At 37.7% G+C, this 18,506-nt stretch overlaps 1 protein-coding gene across 1 annotated transcript in view; it reads left to right on the top strand.

The window, feature by feature from the left end:
- Window positions 1-18,506, top strand: part of LOC108708146 (contactin-2) — a 352,213-nt gene that overhangs the window by 25,108 nt on the left and 308,599 nt on the right. Inside the window, exon 2 of the mRNA XM_018246539.2 lies at window positions 18,172-18,233. Coding sequence (XP_018102028.2) covers window positions 18,179-18,233 — 55 coding nt within the window. The 5' untranslated portion in view covers window positions 18,172-18,178. The remainder of the gene's footprint in view (window positions 1-18,171; window positions 18,234-18,506) is intronic.

The following is an 18,506-nucleotide window of genomic DNA, read 5'->3' as shown; positions in this document are numbered from 1 at the left end:
GTGACATATTGATTGTTAAAATGTACAGAATGGAGTTTGTAATACAATAACTTCCTTTTGTGCACTAACCGGATTTTGTTCTCTTTCTTTAATAGAAATAAGTCTTTTGTATATTTTATATCTTTGTATATGGTATATACCATGAGAGACATTCATTCTCTGTGCTAGGGATAATTTTGTATACAGATTTGGGACAAAAGGCACCCCATAGGGCACTGGCTCGTATACACAACTTGATGAGGATCTGCCCTCTTTCCAAATGTTCAGCCTTCTTGTGTTTTTATTAACAGAACACTCTGAACATACACAGTTGTATTGTATATTTTGGGCAGCACTACAGTTAAATAAAGTTTAATGTAAATGCATTAGTAATTGTATATGCCCTTAGTTGATTTTCTCTCTCTTTCTCAAACACACGTCCACATACACAAAACTAATAAAACATATTAATATACTTATTTTATTTTTGTATTGCTTTAAACTTTTTAAATACTTATCTTTCAGACAGATCAAATAAAACACCTGAACCCAAATATGAACATTATCTACATTTTCTAAAGAATGAGACAAACATCTGCTAAAATATTAGATCATTAGTCACTCAATGAATTGTTCAGTGTAAAAATAAAAACTGGGTAAATGGATAGGCTGTACAAAATAAAAAATGTATATATAAATATAGTTAGTTAGGCAAAAATGTAATGTATAAAGGCTGGAGTGACTGGGTGTATAATATAATAACCAGAATCCAGAATTTTTTTTTAGTGGGAGCACTTACCGGACACTGGGCTCATCGTGCTGCACACCCTACCGCCATCCCATGCGGTCAATTCATTCCAGGAAAAAAGCAAAAAGCGGAGCACTGAGGAGACCAGTATAAAAATTTAAATTAGTAATTTATTTAGTAGACATACAAACTCCCATTACAGCAGCAAAATATGGACCCTGGCTGCCCGCTTAACGCGTTTTTGTGGCTCCCTGCCACTTCATCAGAAGAAAAAAAAATAAAATTTAATTTCACTTCTGATGAAGTGGCAGGGAGCCACAAAACACGTTAAGCGGGCAGCAAGGGTCCATACTTTGCTGCTGTAATTGGAGTTTTTATGTCTACTAAATAAATTTCTAATTTTAATTTTTATACTGGTCTCCTCAGTGTTCCGCTTTTTGCTTTTTTCCTGATATAATAACCACAACACTACTTCCTGCTTTTCAGCTCTCTTGGTTTACACTGACTGGTTACCCTGGTTACCAGACAGTAACCAATCAGAGTCTTGAAGGTGGGGCCACATGGTTCATATCTGTTGCTTTTGAATCTGAGCTGAATGCTGAGGATCAATTGCAAACTAACTGAACAGATATGTACCATGTGGCCCCCTTCAAGTCGCTGACTAGCTCAGAGTTATAGAGCTGAAAAACAGGAAGTAGTGTTCTGGCTATTATATAGTGAATAAAGTAACCCCTCTTGTAAATTATAAGGATATTATAAGTTACCGAGGAGTTTCATGACCATATAAAAACACGAGGCCGAAGGCCGAGTGTTTTTATACAGGTCATGAAACTCCAAGGTAACTTCTAATATCCTCATAATTTGCAACTGGGGGTACTTTATTTATTATAATACACAAATTTCAGTGAGTCATGTGACAGAAATGACATCAGAACTCACTGTTTATAACTGATGACATCAGAACTCACCGTTTATAAGGATATAATTTACAAGATATTCATGGCTTTTGTGTATTATATTAGACATCCAGTCACTCCAGCCTTGTACATCTAACTATATTAGAAACATTTTTTATTTTGCACAGCCTATCTATTTACACCTTTTTTTTTTCACACTGAACTGTTCCTTTAAAAGGATACTTAAATAAAGAAAGATGGGTATGCTGAGTTCTATTATTTTAATTGCTCCCTAAGTAACCTCATCATTTCAGATGAGATCATAGAAATGAACTGCAGATGACCCTGAAAGATGATCTATGATGATTGACCTTTAGCTCCAAATAAACTCATTAGTTACAGTTATTCTGATTTTAATGTGTACAATAAATAATGACAGTTAATAGTGCCATTTAGTGATGGTCAAATCTGACCTGTTTCACTTTGCCAATAATTTAAAAATCAGCAAAAATTTCTCCAAACGCATTGAAGTCAATGGGTTTTTTTAAACCATGCAACATTTGTTTTGCTATTAGAGTCTATGGTGCCATGTCAAAATAAAAAATATATCTGTCAGCTTTAATTCATGACAGTCTAATTTAGTACAGAACAGGCAGTTCCATTGGAAATGTGGATTGTTTACAATTCCAAATAGCCATCTGCTGTATACTGTCAATGATATCTTCACCACATAATACAGTGAAATAAATAATAAATGGCACATCACATCACATCACATTATAAGAGCAATGAATTTGCCTAAAATCATATGTAATGAAGGCAGCAGACAGATTCTATCCATTATAAGAGTGAGTGGTTCTAGCACTGCCAGCACATTAAACAGTGGGTACTGACACCACAAGTACATTAGACACAGTGAAAGGCAGCGGGAACTGGCATTTCAAGCACATAATATAAAATGAGAAGCAAAGGGTACTGGCATTCCAAGCACATTATATACAGTAAGTTAGTACTGGCACCCCAAAGTGTTATATACAGTGTGAGGCAATGGGGACTATTAGCCAATATATTACTCATCCTTTCTCTCCAAAAGCAAGATATTTGGAGTTATAGATGCAGCTCTCTAGTGACTGCAGTGATGATGGGGATATAGTTCTACCATTGTAACCTTGCACTAGTGTGACCCAACCCTAAACTAGTGTAGTAGGCAAGCAGTCAGCACAACGATTTTCACTCCTTTTGTGGATGGTGCACGTCCACCAGTGGCCACTTTCCTCTGGCACCACAAATCGACAAGAACTTCAGGACAGCACCAACAAATTATTTTGTATTAAACCGCCTTTATTCATGCTTCACAGGGGCATCACGGCAACATTTCAGGCCACATGGCCTTTTGTCAAGCTTGACAAAAGGCCATGTGGCCTGAAACGTTGCCGTGATGCCCCTGATGCCCCTGTGAAGCACGAATAAAGGCGTTTTAATACAAAAGAATTTGTTGGTGCTGTCCTGAAGTTCTTGCCGACCCTAAAATAGTCCTTCAGCACCTGACCTAACCCTCTAATTTTGCCTCTTCTGCCATCCTCCATTTCTGATCTCTTCTGCTATTCCAGTTTTATCTTCTCCTATTCCATGGTCTGCTATCCCATTCTCCTTCTATTCCATATTCTTAACCCATATCTTTATTCCTTATTTATTCTCCTGCTTTTACTTATATTTTTACATTCTCACCCTTTCACTTATATTTTTACATTCACACCCTTAAATTCTGCATGGGCATTTCTCTTCTTTATCCCATTTTGGTCTGTCCATGACACCTATCTTGCATAATGGTTGATGCAGTTCTTAATGCTGTCCAAAGATCGGCAGAAGGATCACATAAGGAAACTTTAAATAGTCAGTATTTAACCAATGACAGCAATATGAACCTTTAACAAGCAGAAGAAGTTATAACTTCATTAGCATTCACGTGTGGAATTAGACAGGGACAGGAGGCTCATGGGTGATTCTTCACAAAATTGTCCAGTACCACTGAAAAGGTAATCTTTATCTATTGTGCCCCATGGTTTCCTCCTCATTTTATAAGGTGAACTGGTAAAAGTTTATGACTGACATACTCTAATTAAACAGGCTACAACATAGTAACATAGTAAGTTAGGTTGAAAAAAGACACACGTCCATCAAGTTCAACCTTTTGACTCCAGAGGAAGGCAAAAAAAAAACCCCAATCTGACCCTCTCCAATCTGCCTCAGAGGGGGAAAAAATTCCTTCCTGACTTCCAAAATGGCAATCAGACTAGTCCCTGGATCAACTTGTACTATGAGCTATCTCCCATAACCCTGTATTCCCTCACTTGCTAAAAAGCCATCAAACCCCTTCTTAAAGCTATCTAATGTATCAGCCTGTACAACTGATTCAAGTAGAGAATTCCACATCTTCACAGCTCTCACTGAAAAGAACCCCTTCCGAATATTTAGGCGGAAACTCTTTTCTTCTAATTGGAATGGGTGACCTTGTGTCAGCTGGAAAGACCTACTGGTAAATAAAGCATTAGAGTGATTATTATATGATCACTTTATATATTTATACATAGTTCTCATATCACCCCTTAAACGCCTCTTCTCCAGTGTGAACATCCCCAATTTAGCCAGTCTTTCTTCATAGCAAAGATTTTCCATACCTTTTAATAGCTTAGTTGCCCTTCTCTGGACCTTCTCTAATACAATAATGTCCTGTTTGAGAGATACAGACCAAAACTGTACAGCATATTCTAGACGGGGCCTTACCAGTGCTCTATAAAGAGGAAGAATGACCGCTTCCTTCTGTGAATCAATGCCCCTTTTAATACAGCTCAATACCTTATTTGCCCTTGATGCTGCTGACTGGCATTGCAGCCAAGTTTATCATCTACAAGGACTCCAAGGTCCTTTTCCATAATGGATTTGCCTAGTGCAGTCCCATTATATATAAGTGGCTTGGATATTTTTATCTAGTATGATAATTCCATCAAAAATTTAATGGTGGAAAAAAGCTGCCACAATAATTAAAAAGTCACACTAAAAGAAACTCAGCTTGCACAGTGGCTGAATTAAACAAATTCTTGATGAAGAATGACCTGGGGTACTTGTGGATAATGACCTTAACAGTAGCATGCAATGGTAATCAGCAGTGAATCAGCAGCTATTGTATTGTCCTGTATTAAAGGGGAATTAAAAGGGAAATAGATTCACAGAAGGAGAGGCTCATTCTTCCCCTTTACAAAGCACTAGTAATGCCCCATCTAGGATATGTAGTGTTGTTTCTGTCTCCAGTGTGTAAAACAGATATTAATGAAATAGAAAAGGTCTCGTTATGAGGAAAAGTTAGGCAAGTTTGTGCTCCTTCTTGTCCAAAAATTTTTTTTTTATAGTGTGACTTCATTATTCTTTGCTTTAAATTATGCAATATTCTTTCCTTGCTATCATGCCCTGGATGGAATAGTTTAAAGAGTACTAATTAAGTTGAAAGAGTTGAAAGATATGGATGTTATTGTCGAAAAGCACTGTAGTTAGACTCAGTTATAATGGATCTTGTGACCTACTGAAGGAAAATGGAATGTACATCCCTTTCCCTCCTCTTTTCACTAGGAAAATGGCAATTAATAAGAAATGTATTAGCCCAGATTCCTTTTAGCCTGGCAGATTGCAACAGTAATGGTTCTAAATGATTTGTGTGATATAATAAATGACCGGTGAAAATGCCCTGTATGATATTTTCTTGCACACCTAGTATGATAATTGCGTGACATTATTGTAGAGGAGCACAGCGTAGCAATGGTTTACAGACATATAATATAACTAAAAATTTGTTATATGTTCAGAAGATGAAATACACACACTATTTACTGTAAATAGCCTTATAGCAGGCAGTAGTACATTTTCCAAAAAATTGTCCAAAGAATGTTTACAAGTGCACTGAGAGTGTAAAGTTATCACAAAACTATTTCACTTTAAAGGACCAGTAACGTAAAAAGTTTTTAAAAAAAATTAGTTTGTACATAATGAAAAAAAAACCCAAGACACATTTAACTTTAAATTCACAAAGTCTTTATTAAGAAATAACTTACTCATACTCTGCTTGCGCTCCTCTACAAAGAAGGCAACAGGGACGATTCATCGTGTGGCGCTCAATTTCTCCTCCCTGCCTTCTATAGGAAATAGCCAGGGAGGAGAAATCGAGTGCCACACGATGGATCATCACTTTTCTGAAGAGGAGTGCAAGCAGAGTTTCGGTAAGTTATTTCTTAATAATACTTTGCAGGGGCGTTGATGCGTGTGGACGTGTGCTGAGGAGATCTGCACTCTGAACTGGATATAGACCAGCTTGTAGCATAAACAACATAAACTCTTATTTTTCTCTACCGGAATGTGGTAAGTGTGGAAATGGCGGAGAGTAGTGATGGGCGAATTTGCGCCGTTTCTTCGCTTCGGCGAAAAATTTCCGAATTTCGCGCGAAATGGCGAAAAATTCGTGAAACAGCGCCGGCATCTCGTTTTTGACGCCGGCGCCTGTTTTTGACGCCGGCGCCCGTTTTTTCGAAAAAAAATTTTTTGACGCCGGTGAATTTTTGCCGCGAATTTTCGTGGGCATTTTGCGAATTTATTCGCTGGAAGCGAAACGCGCAAATTCGCCGCAAATTCGCGCCTGACGAATAAATTCGCCCATCACTAGCGGAGAGGAGCACTAAAAAGAATCCACAGACGAATTTAACCGCATTTCCTGCTAAAACGAAGCATTCGACTTCGAAACCGTCTGATGACGCAGCAAGGCCTGACTCCGCAGATCGCTCTAATAAAGCTCAAGAAGACGGATTTAATCGCATTTCCTGCTAAAACTAAGCATTCATCTTTGAAACCGTCTGATGACGCAGTAAGGCCTGACTCCGCGGATCGCTCTAATAAAGCTCAAGAAGATGCTACAGAGCTGGATTCTCTCCCGGTTATGGTGAGCATTCGTAAGACTTTATTGGATGATCTTACAATCTCACTACACTCAGACTTTAAAGAGGTTACAGACACTTTACGTACGGATATACAACAAATTGGTAACAGGGTTGATGGGCTAGAGCGTACTGTGGACGAGCACCGCCATACACAAAATCAATACACAAATTGTTTGGAATTGGTTAATAAACAAATTATAATCATAAAGGATAAAATGGCGGATCTAGAAGATCGATCACGTCGTAACAAAGTCTGAAATTAGGGGGATTCCCGAAGCGATAAATCAAGGGGAATTGGGCGAATAATTTCATACAATGCTGGTAACCCTTTTACCCCAACTGGACCACTCCAAGTTAGAAGTGGACAGGATTCATAGAATCCCCAAACCAAAATATCTCTCAATGGATATACCACGAGACACCATTGTAAGGATTTATTTTTACAAGCATTTAGGGATGGTACTCAAATTCCCGAGCAATACATGTATACGCAAATCTTTCAGCTCATACATTATCACGAAGAAGAGAATTTGCTTCCACTATAGAGATCTTACAAAAACAGGGTACTCCCCACAAATTGTCTCAAGGAATGGATTGCAGTCTTCTGTTTTAACCCCTAAAGAAGCAATGTCCGCCCTAACAAAATGGGGAATGTCAGATATGTTAATGGATACCACAACACCAAAGATTCCAAAAAAATGCTCATTAGACTGGTCAACGGTTTCTCCACGGAAAGGAAAACAATCCCATCTATCTGATACAACTTAAGTGAAGGGGAGAGCCTACTTGCTAAAATAGAATCTTTAATGTTGCACCTATAATCCAGTTCATATAATGGTTAATGTCCTTATATGCTTTTATGTGTGTTACTTTTATTCTTTTCCATATGGTCTGATGCTTTCATAAGCCTAAACATTCTCCCCCAATGGCTGGATAGTGCAGCTGTAAGTTGCAGTATGGTTTATACTGCGCATGCCACCCAGACAAGCTCTATGTGCTGTCTATGGGTATTTTTGGTTTTAATTTCTATTTATCCTTGCTCTGTATTTTTTTTTTCTTTTTATTAATCATAGTGTTAAGGTTGCATCATGTGTTGGACTATTTTAGTCAACTACAAGAGGTCCTCTGCACTCAACCCATTATCAATATATTTAAGACAGAGACATTTTGTGCATACTGCTACTAAAAAATGCCTTACCCTTTAAACAACACAGGGATTGTTTGTCCATATATTGCAATATATTTAAGCTGGCCAACTACTGCAAAGTCATCCCATATCTGGCCAGTCCTACGCTTAATTTTCATCTGATTCATTAAGAATTACCGTATATACTCGTGTATAAGCCGACCCGTGTATAAGCCGAGGTACCTAATTTACCTAAGAAAACTGGAAAAATGTATTGACTCGTGTATAAGCCTAGGGGCCCCATGTCAGATTTCAAAATGTGAATGTGACCCGGCCGCAATAATTGGGGGACACTGGGCAGGTACCTGTTAAAGGGTCCTCTGTCTACCCCTATTTCATGTTTGCTTCCCTCTGCCACTTCCCCCCCCTGCCCTCCCCATCTGTCGCTCTCCCCACCCCGGCCCTCACGTCTGCTGCTCTTCCCTCTGTCACAGTAAAACGTGACAGGTGGATGGATAATGCAGAATTTGTGCATCCACAAAGACAGTGCAAAGAAGAAGATATGAGAGAAGTTGTGGCTCCTTTTGCTTATCTCCCAACATCATATACATCCACGGAGAAGAGGCATTGGCACTTTTCTTGAACAAGAGGGGAATGAACACACACCTGGAGTTTTCTTAGATTGCATTTCAGACTCGGCACATAAAATCAAAATTGTGCCATATGCACCACAATTCCCCCTTTTCTATCACAGGACATGCTTATAAAGCTTGTTTTACTGAAATGGTTATTGCACTGATTGATGACTAGACAGGGTTGGCGGAATAAAGAACAAATGTGCCTCTGAAATTAAAGTATAAAAATGATGACATTGCAAATAGGCAATGTTTCAAAATCTACCACTTCTAGATACTCTTGATTATTAATTACAGATTTCTTACCTCAGAGCCAATATAGGCTTTACCCTGGATCAGTTCAGGAGCTGCATAAGCTGGGCTTCCGCAACAAGTCATAAGATGATAATCTAAGCCACCCTTACATATAAAAGAATAGGAAGAGACTTAAGTACACTAGTTCAGGCTGGTTCTTCTTAATGCATTTAGAAACACTATGGCATAGTACTCAGGACTGAAGCAAAGGCTCCTGAAGATTAATATTTACAGCAGCCAAGGAGGATTGAATTTAGGTGTGCCACTAAACTCTGATACAGCACGAATAGACACGAAGGCAGAGATATTTGTACATCTACAGCTTTTACCAAACTTATACGCGGGTCATACCTCCTTCCGCGGCCCCAGCAGGACTGTCTGTGACTGACTGTGTCGCCGCCCGGAGCAGGTCCAGGAGCTCCGGGCGGCGCGTCCTTCCCTGCCGGCGTTCGCTCCCAAAATGGCGGCGCCCATGGCCGCCACGTGGGTAGCGGCCGGCGCCCGGAGCTCCTGGACCTGCTCCGGGCGGCGACACAGTCAGTCACAGACAGTCCTGCTGGGGCCGCGGAAGGAGGTATGACCCGCGTATAAGCCGAGTTTGAGTTTTTCAGCACATTTTGGGTGCTGAAAAACTCGGCTTATACGCGAGTATATACGGTAAATTGCTTAATTATACATTTTACAAAGGGACTAAGTTTTACCTGCAACTTACTAGCTGCTTTCAAAGTAAAACTCCCAAACTTGGCTGCCCTTTTATTAGACACCAGTGGGATCACCTGACTATAAAACATAGAGGTAGAAGGCGCACACTCCCCAATAGAAAATCAAAAACTAACAAAAGTAAACATAAGCGAGGTGCTAAACCTCCAGGACACTACCCATCTGTAGTTTCCAGAAAATCATGCATGAAAATCAAAAAAGAGGAAAGCACACTCTATAATTAAATAAAAACGAATTTTATTGCATGCTAGTTACCCCACATGGCAACAGCATGTCGCCCTACGCGTTTCGACCTATAGAGGTCTTCATCAGGGGCACAAAAATAAAAAAAAAGGCAGAAAGAGCAGTACAAACAGGACAGTTAAATACCTTGTGGCACATACAGTCAATCAGTACCAAACGATCGCATATCAGCGCGTGTGACGTCACTTCCGGTTTGCAAAGTGAGCAAACCATCCCCAATGCATTATGGGAGTACTTCCGGAACGCAAATGCGTTCCAAAGTGAACGGAACTCGCACATTTAATAAGAGAAGAGGAAGCTCAATACAATAGTTGTGGTGCTGTCATATAAAAAAGCAGTAGTATAGTGTTCAAATGCATTTTGATTATGTATAACGCTCCAAACTGCAATTCTATAAATCAAGATGCATTATGGGATACCCTCTGGAACGCAAATGCATTCCACCATCTAAAGGTTCCCTAATGAATGAGAATGGAGGGCCATAAGTGGGACATTAAATAAACATGAAATCTGCAGAAAAACTACAACATGTGAAACAGGCATAAGAGGCAATGTATCTCAAGCATTACTGCTTTAACACTTCGAGTAACGCGTCCCTTTGGTCCAACATCTCACATGGGTGCATAATCATCATGTAATGGGGTAATGAGTTTAACCCCTAAAACAGAAAGAAAAATTGTGTTATTAAATAAAATAAGTACGACATTTCCCACAGCCATTGTGTATATCAGGGCAGTCATACATACCAGGAGGTATATCTCTTCTGAGTCTCAGAGCATCTCCAAAGGCTGAGCATAGGCCATCCAAATTACCTGGTCTGTAAAAAGCAGGATAAATTCAATGTATCATTCAGACCCATAGGAGTGACAGTGTCAAGGCGGAAAATCCATTCAGCCTCTCTCCTCAAGAGTAAGGTGTTCTTGTCAACACCCCCACCGGGGGAGATTATTTGATCAATTCCCATAAAACGTAAGGATGATATGTTGTGATTATGTTCTCTACAATGTGTCACTAGCGGAGTGGTATCTTTCCCAATTTTTATGACACTTTTATGTTTCAAAAATCTATCCCTAAGCTTCTGTATTGTTTTGCCTATGTAGTAAAGACCACATGGGCAGACAATCATGTAAATCACATGTGTGGATTGACAAGTGATTCGATGTTTGATCTGAAATCTTTGTGCTGTTCTTGGATGTGCAAAGGATGTCCCTTGTAACATGCTATTGTACACCGAACAATTATAGCATCTAAAATTGCCGGGTTGCGGATTAGACAAAAAATGTTGTGTCAAATAATGTGATTTATTATCAGCCTTGACAAGTACGTCTTTTAAATTTTTCCCCCGTTTGTAAGCAAACATTGGGGTATCTTGACAAACAGATCCCAAAATGGCATCTGTCTGTAAATGATGCCAATGTGTCTGCACAATATGCTTAATATAACGACTGGCCGTAGTATATTTCGTTACAAAAACCTTCTTTTCTTTAGTGTTGTCTCTTCTCTGCCTTTCTGTATTTACCTTGACTAACGCTTGATCCACAACTTCTTGCGTGTAACCACGCTCACGAAACCTGTCAGCCATTACTGTCAATGATTTCCCCAATTCCTCTGTTTCAGAAGTAATTCTTGTTTTAAATTTACCTGATTGGTAGGTAATCATTATGTCAAGGAATGAAACTGCAGTCCCACTCCAAGATGCCGTAAAGCGAATAGTGGATGGAATATTATTTAGATAATCAATGAAGGCGACCAGGGAGGATTCATCTCCCTGCCAGAGAAAGAAGAGATCGTCTATGTAACGATAATACCCCAAAATATGCTGCCAAAAATCAGATTTGTAAATGTGTTGATCTTCATACTTTGCCATAAACAAATTAGCATACGACGGGGCCACATTACTCCCCATCGCTGTACCTTGCTTTTGTCTGTAAAATTTGTTTTCAAACCTAAAGTAATTATGATCCAATATGAAACAAAGCAATTGGTAAACGAAAAGGGCCAGAGAATTCTCTATCTGCCCGTCCATCAGCAATGCCGAAATTGTAGATTTCCCCAGATCATGGGGTATGTTGGTATAGAGGCTGGAGATATCCATGGTCACCAATAAAATATTGGTATGTTTGGTTTGATCAATTTCGATAGAATGTAATTTGGACAAAAAATCAAAAGAATCTTTTATGAAAGACGGAATTTGTGTCACAAACGGCTGCAGGAATGAGTCCACAAACTGTGCAAGGGGCTGACTTATAGAACCTGAAGCCGAAATGATCGGTCTCCCCGGAGGGTTAACCAATGATTTGTGAATCTTTGGGAGAAGATATAGGCAAGGGCGACGCGGATAGTTCATAATGAGAAACTCGCTAGTTTTTGAGTCAATGAGTTTTGCTGCAAGAGCAACACTAACCATATCCTTAATTTTACTCAAATATTCAAATGTGGGGTCAGTCGACAACTCCTCATAACATGTGTTATCAGATAGTTGTCGCAAAGCTTCTGCTTTATAATTCACATAATCCATTATGACTATGCCCCCGCCCTTATCTGCTGGTTTAACAATCCTAGTTGTATCCCTTGACAGTTCTTTTATCAATCTCATATCATCACGTTTAAGATTTCTGCAATATTTGTGTTTCTGTTTGATGTACCTTCGTACATCGCGTCTTACATTATTTGCAAAAGTACTTACAGACTTATTTTGGGTGGGTGGCATGAAAGTGGATTTTAATTTAAGTTGCCTTGACATTGTGGAGGCCTGTTGCTCAGCTTCTGGATCAGCCTGTTCCTCAGTAAATCTGGAGAGAAAGAAAGAGTTCAGATTAAGTTGTCGACAAAATTTAAACAATTCAACCTCGAAATTAAACGGGTTGAAATTAGTGGTCGGGACAAAACTTAACCCCCTACTCAACACACCAACCTGTGTGTCTGTCAATGTTGTGGACGATAAGTTGAAAATTATTTGTCTCTCTTGCTGCGAGTTTTGACCGGGCTCAAATTGGTCCCTTGAGGTCCCTCCTGTAATGTATGACTGTTTTCCCTTTGATTTTCCTCTCCTAGTTTTTTTCTTGAACGGTTTTGTTTGGCCTTGGATAAAAAACCAGACTTATGGCGTTCACCGGAAGAGTCACTATCAACTGGATCAACGCCACTTCCAGAGGAAGAGGATCTTATTCCTTGTGTATTAAATCTAAATTTGCGTGGTCTCCGAAATGAATAATCACCCTTCAACCACCTATACACATTATCAGTCTTATGGTCCTGAACAACCTGCAAAAGTTTTTTCTTTTTAAATGCTAGTAGGTCTTTCCTAAATATCTCTAATTTATTAGCTAATTCAGTGGAAAAGTTGTTTCTCTCCTCTTGGTTTGAAACTTTATCAAATTCTAATTCAGTTTTAAGAATTTCCGTCCTTACTTTAGACAGATTATTACTTGTGTGCTCTATGACAAGTATCATCAAATCAAGAGATGCTTTGTTTAAAATAGCACACCATCTTTGGCAAAAATCCTTGTCATCTCGGCCATTAGTAGGTAGTCAGGATCACCTGACTATAGCTGGGAAGGGTGGGAGCTACAACATGGAGCTGGTCACTGCTCCTGTATAACTATAACAAACAAGGGAAAGTTGTGCTCACCACTATTTTTTAAAACCATTCGGCGGGGGTGCAATGAGGGTGTGACCACAAAATACATATAGTCAACTACAAGAGACTATAGCTGGGAAGGGTGGGAGCTCCAACATGGAAAACATTGGACTATTTAAGTACCGACCTTATTGATGCACTTTTTGTCGCCTTTATTTTTGGAATGATTTACAAGCAAATATCAACAGTGAACATTTCACTTGATAATTATGTATTTGCATGTTCTATCAGTGAATGTTAAAGGCCTGAATAGCCCGGTTAAACGAAAAACTGTTTTAGAGTGGGCTAGAGATTCTAAAATTGTTATGTTATGCTTGCAGGAGACACATTTTAAAGCGGGCTCCCACCCATCATTGCAAAATTCTTTTTTTTTTGTTTGTTTTTTACGCAAATGCACCCATTACGAAAAATGGAGTAGCTATTTTAATTAAAAGCTCACTGCAAATTAAAATTGTGGATTATATAGCAGATACTCACAGGAGATACATAATACTTCGGTTTGAAATTGTGTCTAAAAACTACACCATAATTAATCTTTATGCCCCAAACTAAATTCATTAACTAAATTCATTAATAAATTACTAGCGCATTTGCAAGTAAGTAAAGTTAACAAACAACATTACATTATAGTAGGTGATTTTAACATGGCTATAGATCCTTATTTGGACAAATCACCAGTCTTATCAGGACCATCAGTGCGTACTAAATTTAGCTAAAGGCTTTTTAGCATTCACTGAGAAAGCATGATTTGTATGACGCATGGAGAGCATGGCACCCAACTGAATGAGACTGTACTACTTACTTTTCGCCAGCTCATTTGTCACATTCACAAATTGATTTAATTCTTTTGGACAAATATCTGTTACAATTGGTCAAGAAAACATACATTGGAGTTGTTCCCTGTTTGGATCATGCCATGGTTGGTTTGATGCTTAAAATAAATTCTCATCTATTACCGACTTCTTCTTGGAATTTAAATAATTCTATTCTCTCACAAAAGGAACATCTTGATCATTTTATCAATCTTACAATTGAATTTAGAGAATTTAATACTACGCCAGAAATCAATTCTGATACTTTGTGGTGTGCATACAAAGCCTTCTTTAGAGGACATATTATAGCCTTGACTTCTAATTTAAACAAAAAAAAAATAACCAAAACATTACTAGATTTGAATCTGCAAATAATTATGGAGATGGATAAATTAAAGAAAGATCTAACTGTGGCATGCTCCCAACAGGTAACGGCTCTAAAGCAACAAATTAATTTGATCCAATTAGAGAAAGTAACATTCCAATGTTTTATGCTTAAACAAATATATTATGCACAGGATAATAAAGTTGGAAAGTTGTTGTCAAATAAATGAAAGGAAGCAAAATCTAAAATTTACCAAATTAAAACCTCTGAGGGTAAAATTCTCACTAACCCTTACCAAATAGCAGGTGAATTTGGGTCCTTTTATTCAAAATTATATAACCTTAGTAAAGACAAAGACGTTCACCAGACAACCCTACAAGAGAGAGAGCAATTCTTATCCTCTTTAAAACTACCAAGATTGTTTTAGGAACATCTTAATCTTTTTAATCAACCTATTACAAATGAATAGATTTTAGAACCATAAAAACTCTTAAACTTAATAAGACACCGGGACCAGAAGGCTTTTCTAACAACTTATAGATCAATGGCCCAGAGTATTACCCCAATTTTACTGCCCCATTTTAATAATTTTTACAACCCAGATTACCCAAAGGGAGGAGGTTTTTCAGGCTACCATAACCAACATACCAAAACCAGGGAAAAACCAAAATGTAGTAGCAAATTATCATCCTATTTTGTTGCTTACTTCGGATATCAAAATTTATGCAAAGATTTTAGCAATTAGACTCAATCCTATTATCAAAGTATTAATCAGGAATGACTAAGTGGGATTTGTGGCAAGTAGGGAAGCTCCAGACAATACCAGAAAATTGATTAATATCGCACTTCATGCTAATACATATAAGCATCCCTGTCTGCGGAGAAGGCTTTTGACAGGGTAGCCTGGCCATTTTTAAAAGGAGTCCTTGTGAAATTTGTTTTTTCTGGTCAATCATTAGATAGTATATTAACACTTTAGGATTTGTGCTAGTGGATATTACTCTTCTTATTTTAGACTAACCAATGGAACTAGACAGGGTTGCCCCCTATCCCCATTAATCTTTGCTTTACTAATGGAGCCTTTAGCGGAAATTATTAGATCCAATCATTTAATAACAGGTTATAGAATAGGCCACCAGGTATATAAGATATCACTATTTGCGGATGATGTAATCTTATCCTTTTCAGACCCTGATAAATCTCTACCAGCACATCTTTTTGAGACTCTCTCTCATTTCTCATGGGTATCGTACTACAAAATGAATACTAAGAAAACAGAGGCCCTACCCATCTGGATTGATAAAATGACCCTTTTAAATTTAAAATCACACTACCTATTTGATTGGCAACAAACATTGATAAAATATCTTGGTATCAAGTTGGCTATGTCTGTTAAAGAATTATATTAAAAAAATTTGCCCCTTTAATTGTTAACTTTCACAAACTCACAGAAGGTTGGATGTATAAAGACATTTCTTGGCTAGGCATAATTGCAGCTATAAAGAGTCATTTATTTCCAAAGATTCTCTATTTATTCTGAACCATTCCCATTCAGCTACCTAATAAATTTTTCCATGCTTTACAAACCTTACTTTTAAAATTTGTATGGAAAAAATCTAAACCAATGACATCAGTAAAGGTTTTAACAAAACATAAAACAAAATTGGGTTTAGGTTTCCATCAAATCAAAGCATATTATCAAGCAACTCACTTGACTACTTACAGAGGATTCTGGACTTTAACAATTAACCCCAATGGGTACAACAGGAAATAGACATTTCTAGTTATCCATCCGGACAAACTTCGTATCTAATCTGGACTCACCCTAGACTCCGTCCAAAAGTAGTCAAACATTTCCCAATGACAATCAGTCCTTGAAGATGATAAACTTGGCTGTAGCAAGCAATGCCAGTCAGCAGCATCAAGGGCAAATAAGGTATTGAGCTGTATTAAAAGGGGCATAGAGTCATGGGAGGAGGGGGTCATTCTTCCACTGTATAGAGCACTTGTAAGGCCCCATCTATAATATGCCGTACATTTTTGGTCTCCATCACTCAAACAGGACATTATTGTATTAGAGAGGGTACAGAGAAGGGCAACTAAGCTGGTGAAAGGTATGGAAAATCTTAGCTATGAGGAAAGACTGGCCAAATTGGCGATGCTTAAGGGGTGATGTGATAACTATGTATAAATATATAAGGGGATCATATAATAATCTTGCTAATGCTTTATTTACCAGTAGGTCTTTCCAGCTGACACAAGGTCACCCATTCCAATTAGAAAAAAAGAGGTTCCGCCTAAATATTCGGAATATTTTTACAGTGAGAGCTGTGAAGATGTGGAATTCTCTCCCTGAATTAGTTGTACAAGCTGATACATTAGATAGCTTTAAGAAGGGGTTTGATGGCTTCTTAGCAAGTGAGGGAATACAGGGTTATGGGAGATAGCTCATAGTACAAGTACCTCTGAGGCAAAGTGGTGAGGCTTCAGATGTTTTTTTTTGCCTTCCTCTGGATCAACTGGCAGTTAGGCAGATATAAAAAAAAAAAAAGGTTGAACTTGATGGACGTGTGTCTTTTTTCAACCTTACTTACTATGTTACTATGTTACTATGTTAGTTTGGGACGCAATTCAATTTTTGGACAATTTAAAAGCAGGCCTGCATCCGTTCCATCCTATAGCTGCGCTTCAACATGTAATTCTGCAAACTCAGTCTGACACCTTGGACCAGGGCAGGTTTAACAAAATTCAACAACTCATTAATCAGATGATTTTTAAGTCATTTGGCCAACTACAAACAAATTTTAGTCTATCCAAAACAACATTTTTCATTTACCTGCAACTCAACAGTAAGTTGAAATCTCATGCAGTTGATAAGATTAAAAAGATGTCTACACCTCAATTACAATTTACCAAAATGCTCATTCAACAAGCTCAGATTTCACAATATTATCTGACTCTGTTAGATGCCAATTCTCAGACACCAGATTCATATCAGTTAAAATGGGAAACCGAACTGACCTCTCCAATTGACTACTTAGATTGTAAAAAAGCTTTACTTTTACTCACCTCAATTTTAGTTTTTAACTAACTGTATATGAATGTACCATTTATCCGAAGTCAATAAAAAATTGTTGAATGATAATAAAGACTTTTGCGAATTTAAAGTTAAATGTGTCTTGCTGGGGTTTTTTTTCATTATGTACAAAAAAATGAATTTAATAATGAAGTGTTAAAGTATACAGATAATAAACATAAAACAGGAAAGTCCAAACCCGCTATCAACATGTTAAACTAGTATAAATATTGTATCTAGTGTCTGAAATGCTTGGAACCTAGGGCTTTACAGATAAGGGATGTTTCCATAGTCTGCATCTCCATACCTAATGTCTACTAAAAACATTTAAACATTGACTAAACCCAACAGACTTGTTTTGGAACCAATATGAATAAAAATTTGCCATAAATACTATAAAAATGTAATTAAAAAGTGCAATTGCATACTAAACATGTTTGGACACCTTCTTTAAGAACTGTCTTTGTGGAGCAAATGAAAATTATCAAGGGTGCCTTTGGTTTCTGAGCAAGTTAACATTCCCTTAATAGATATTTGATGAGCCATTGTTTCATCTATATATATATAGCTATATATATAGCTTTTTCTGCTATACCAGTGTCATATCCATCAATGTTTTCATCAGTTTTAGCTCTCTCTTTCTCTCTGTTTTATTCACTGTCACAATCTTTTTCTCATTTTCTATTTTCTTCATACAGAAAAAACATGGTGCCTCTTACCTTTGTCTTCCTCCTTTCTTCTGTTTTTCTTTCCTTTTTAGGTAAGTAAAAATAAAGGGGGCATACTGTATATACATTTGAAATTGGTTTTCTTTCCTGAGTTTTTGCTGTATAATATATTAATATATATGAGTGTATCTTTATTTATATAGCAAGATTGAAGCACATTTTTATAATACAATAATAGTATATACATTAAAGTCAAACATTGAAATACAACAATGTTTAAATGTATTTTTATATGCACTCGCCTCTATTTTTGCATGGTGAGTTTCATAACTTAATTAAAAGATATATTCATGTGTTGTTTTCTA

The sequence above is a fragment of the Xenopus laevis genome, chromosome 2L (assembly GCF_017654675.1).
Source record: "Xenopus laevis strain J_2021 chromosome 2L, Xenopus_laevis_v10.1, whole genome shotgun sequence".
NCBI classification, from domain to species: Eukaryota; Metazoa; Chordata; class Amphibia; order Anura; family Pipidae; genus Xenopus; species Xenopus laevis.
This window is presented reverse-complemented; position numbering and strand designations above follow the sequence as displayed.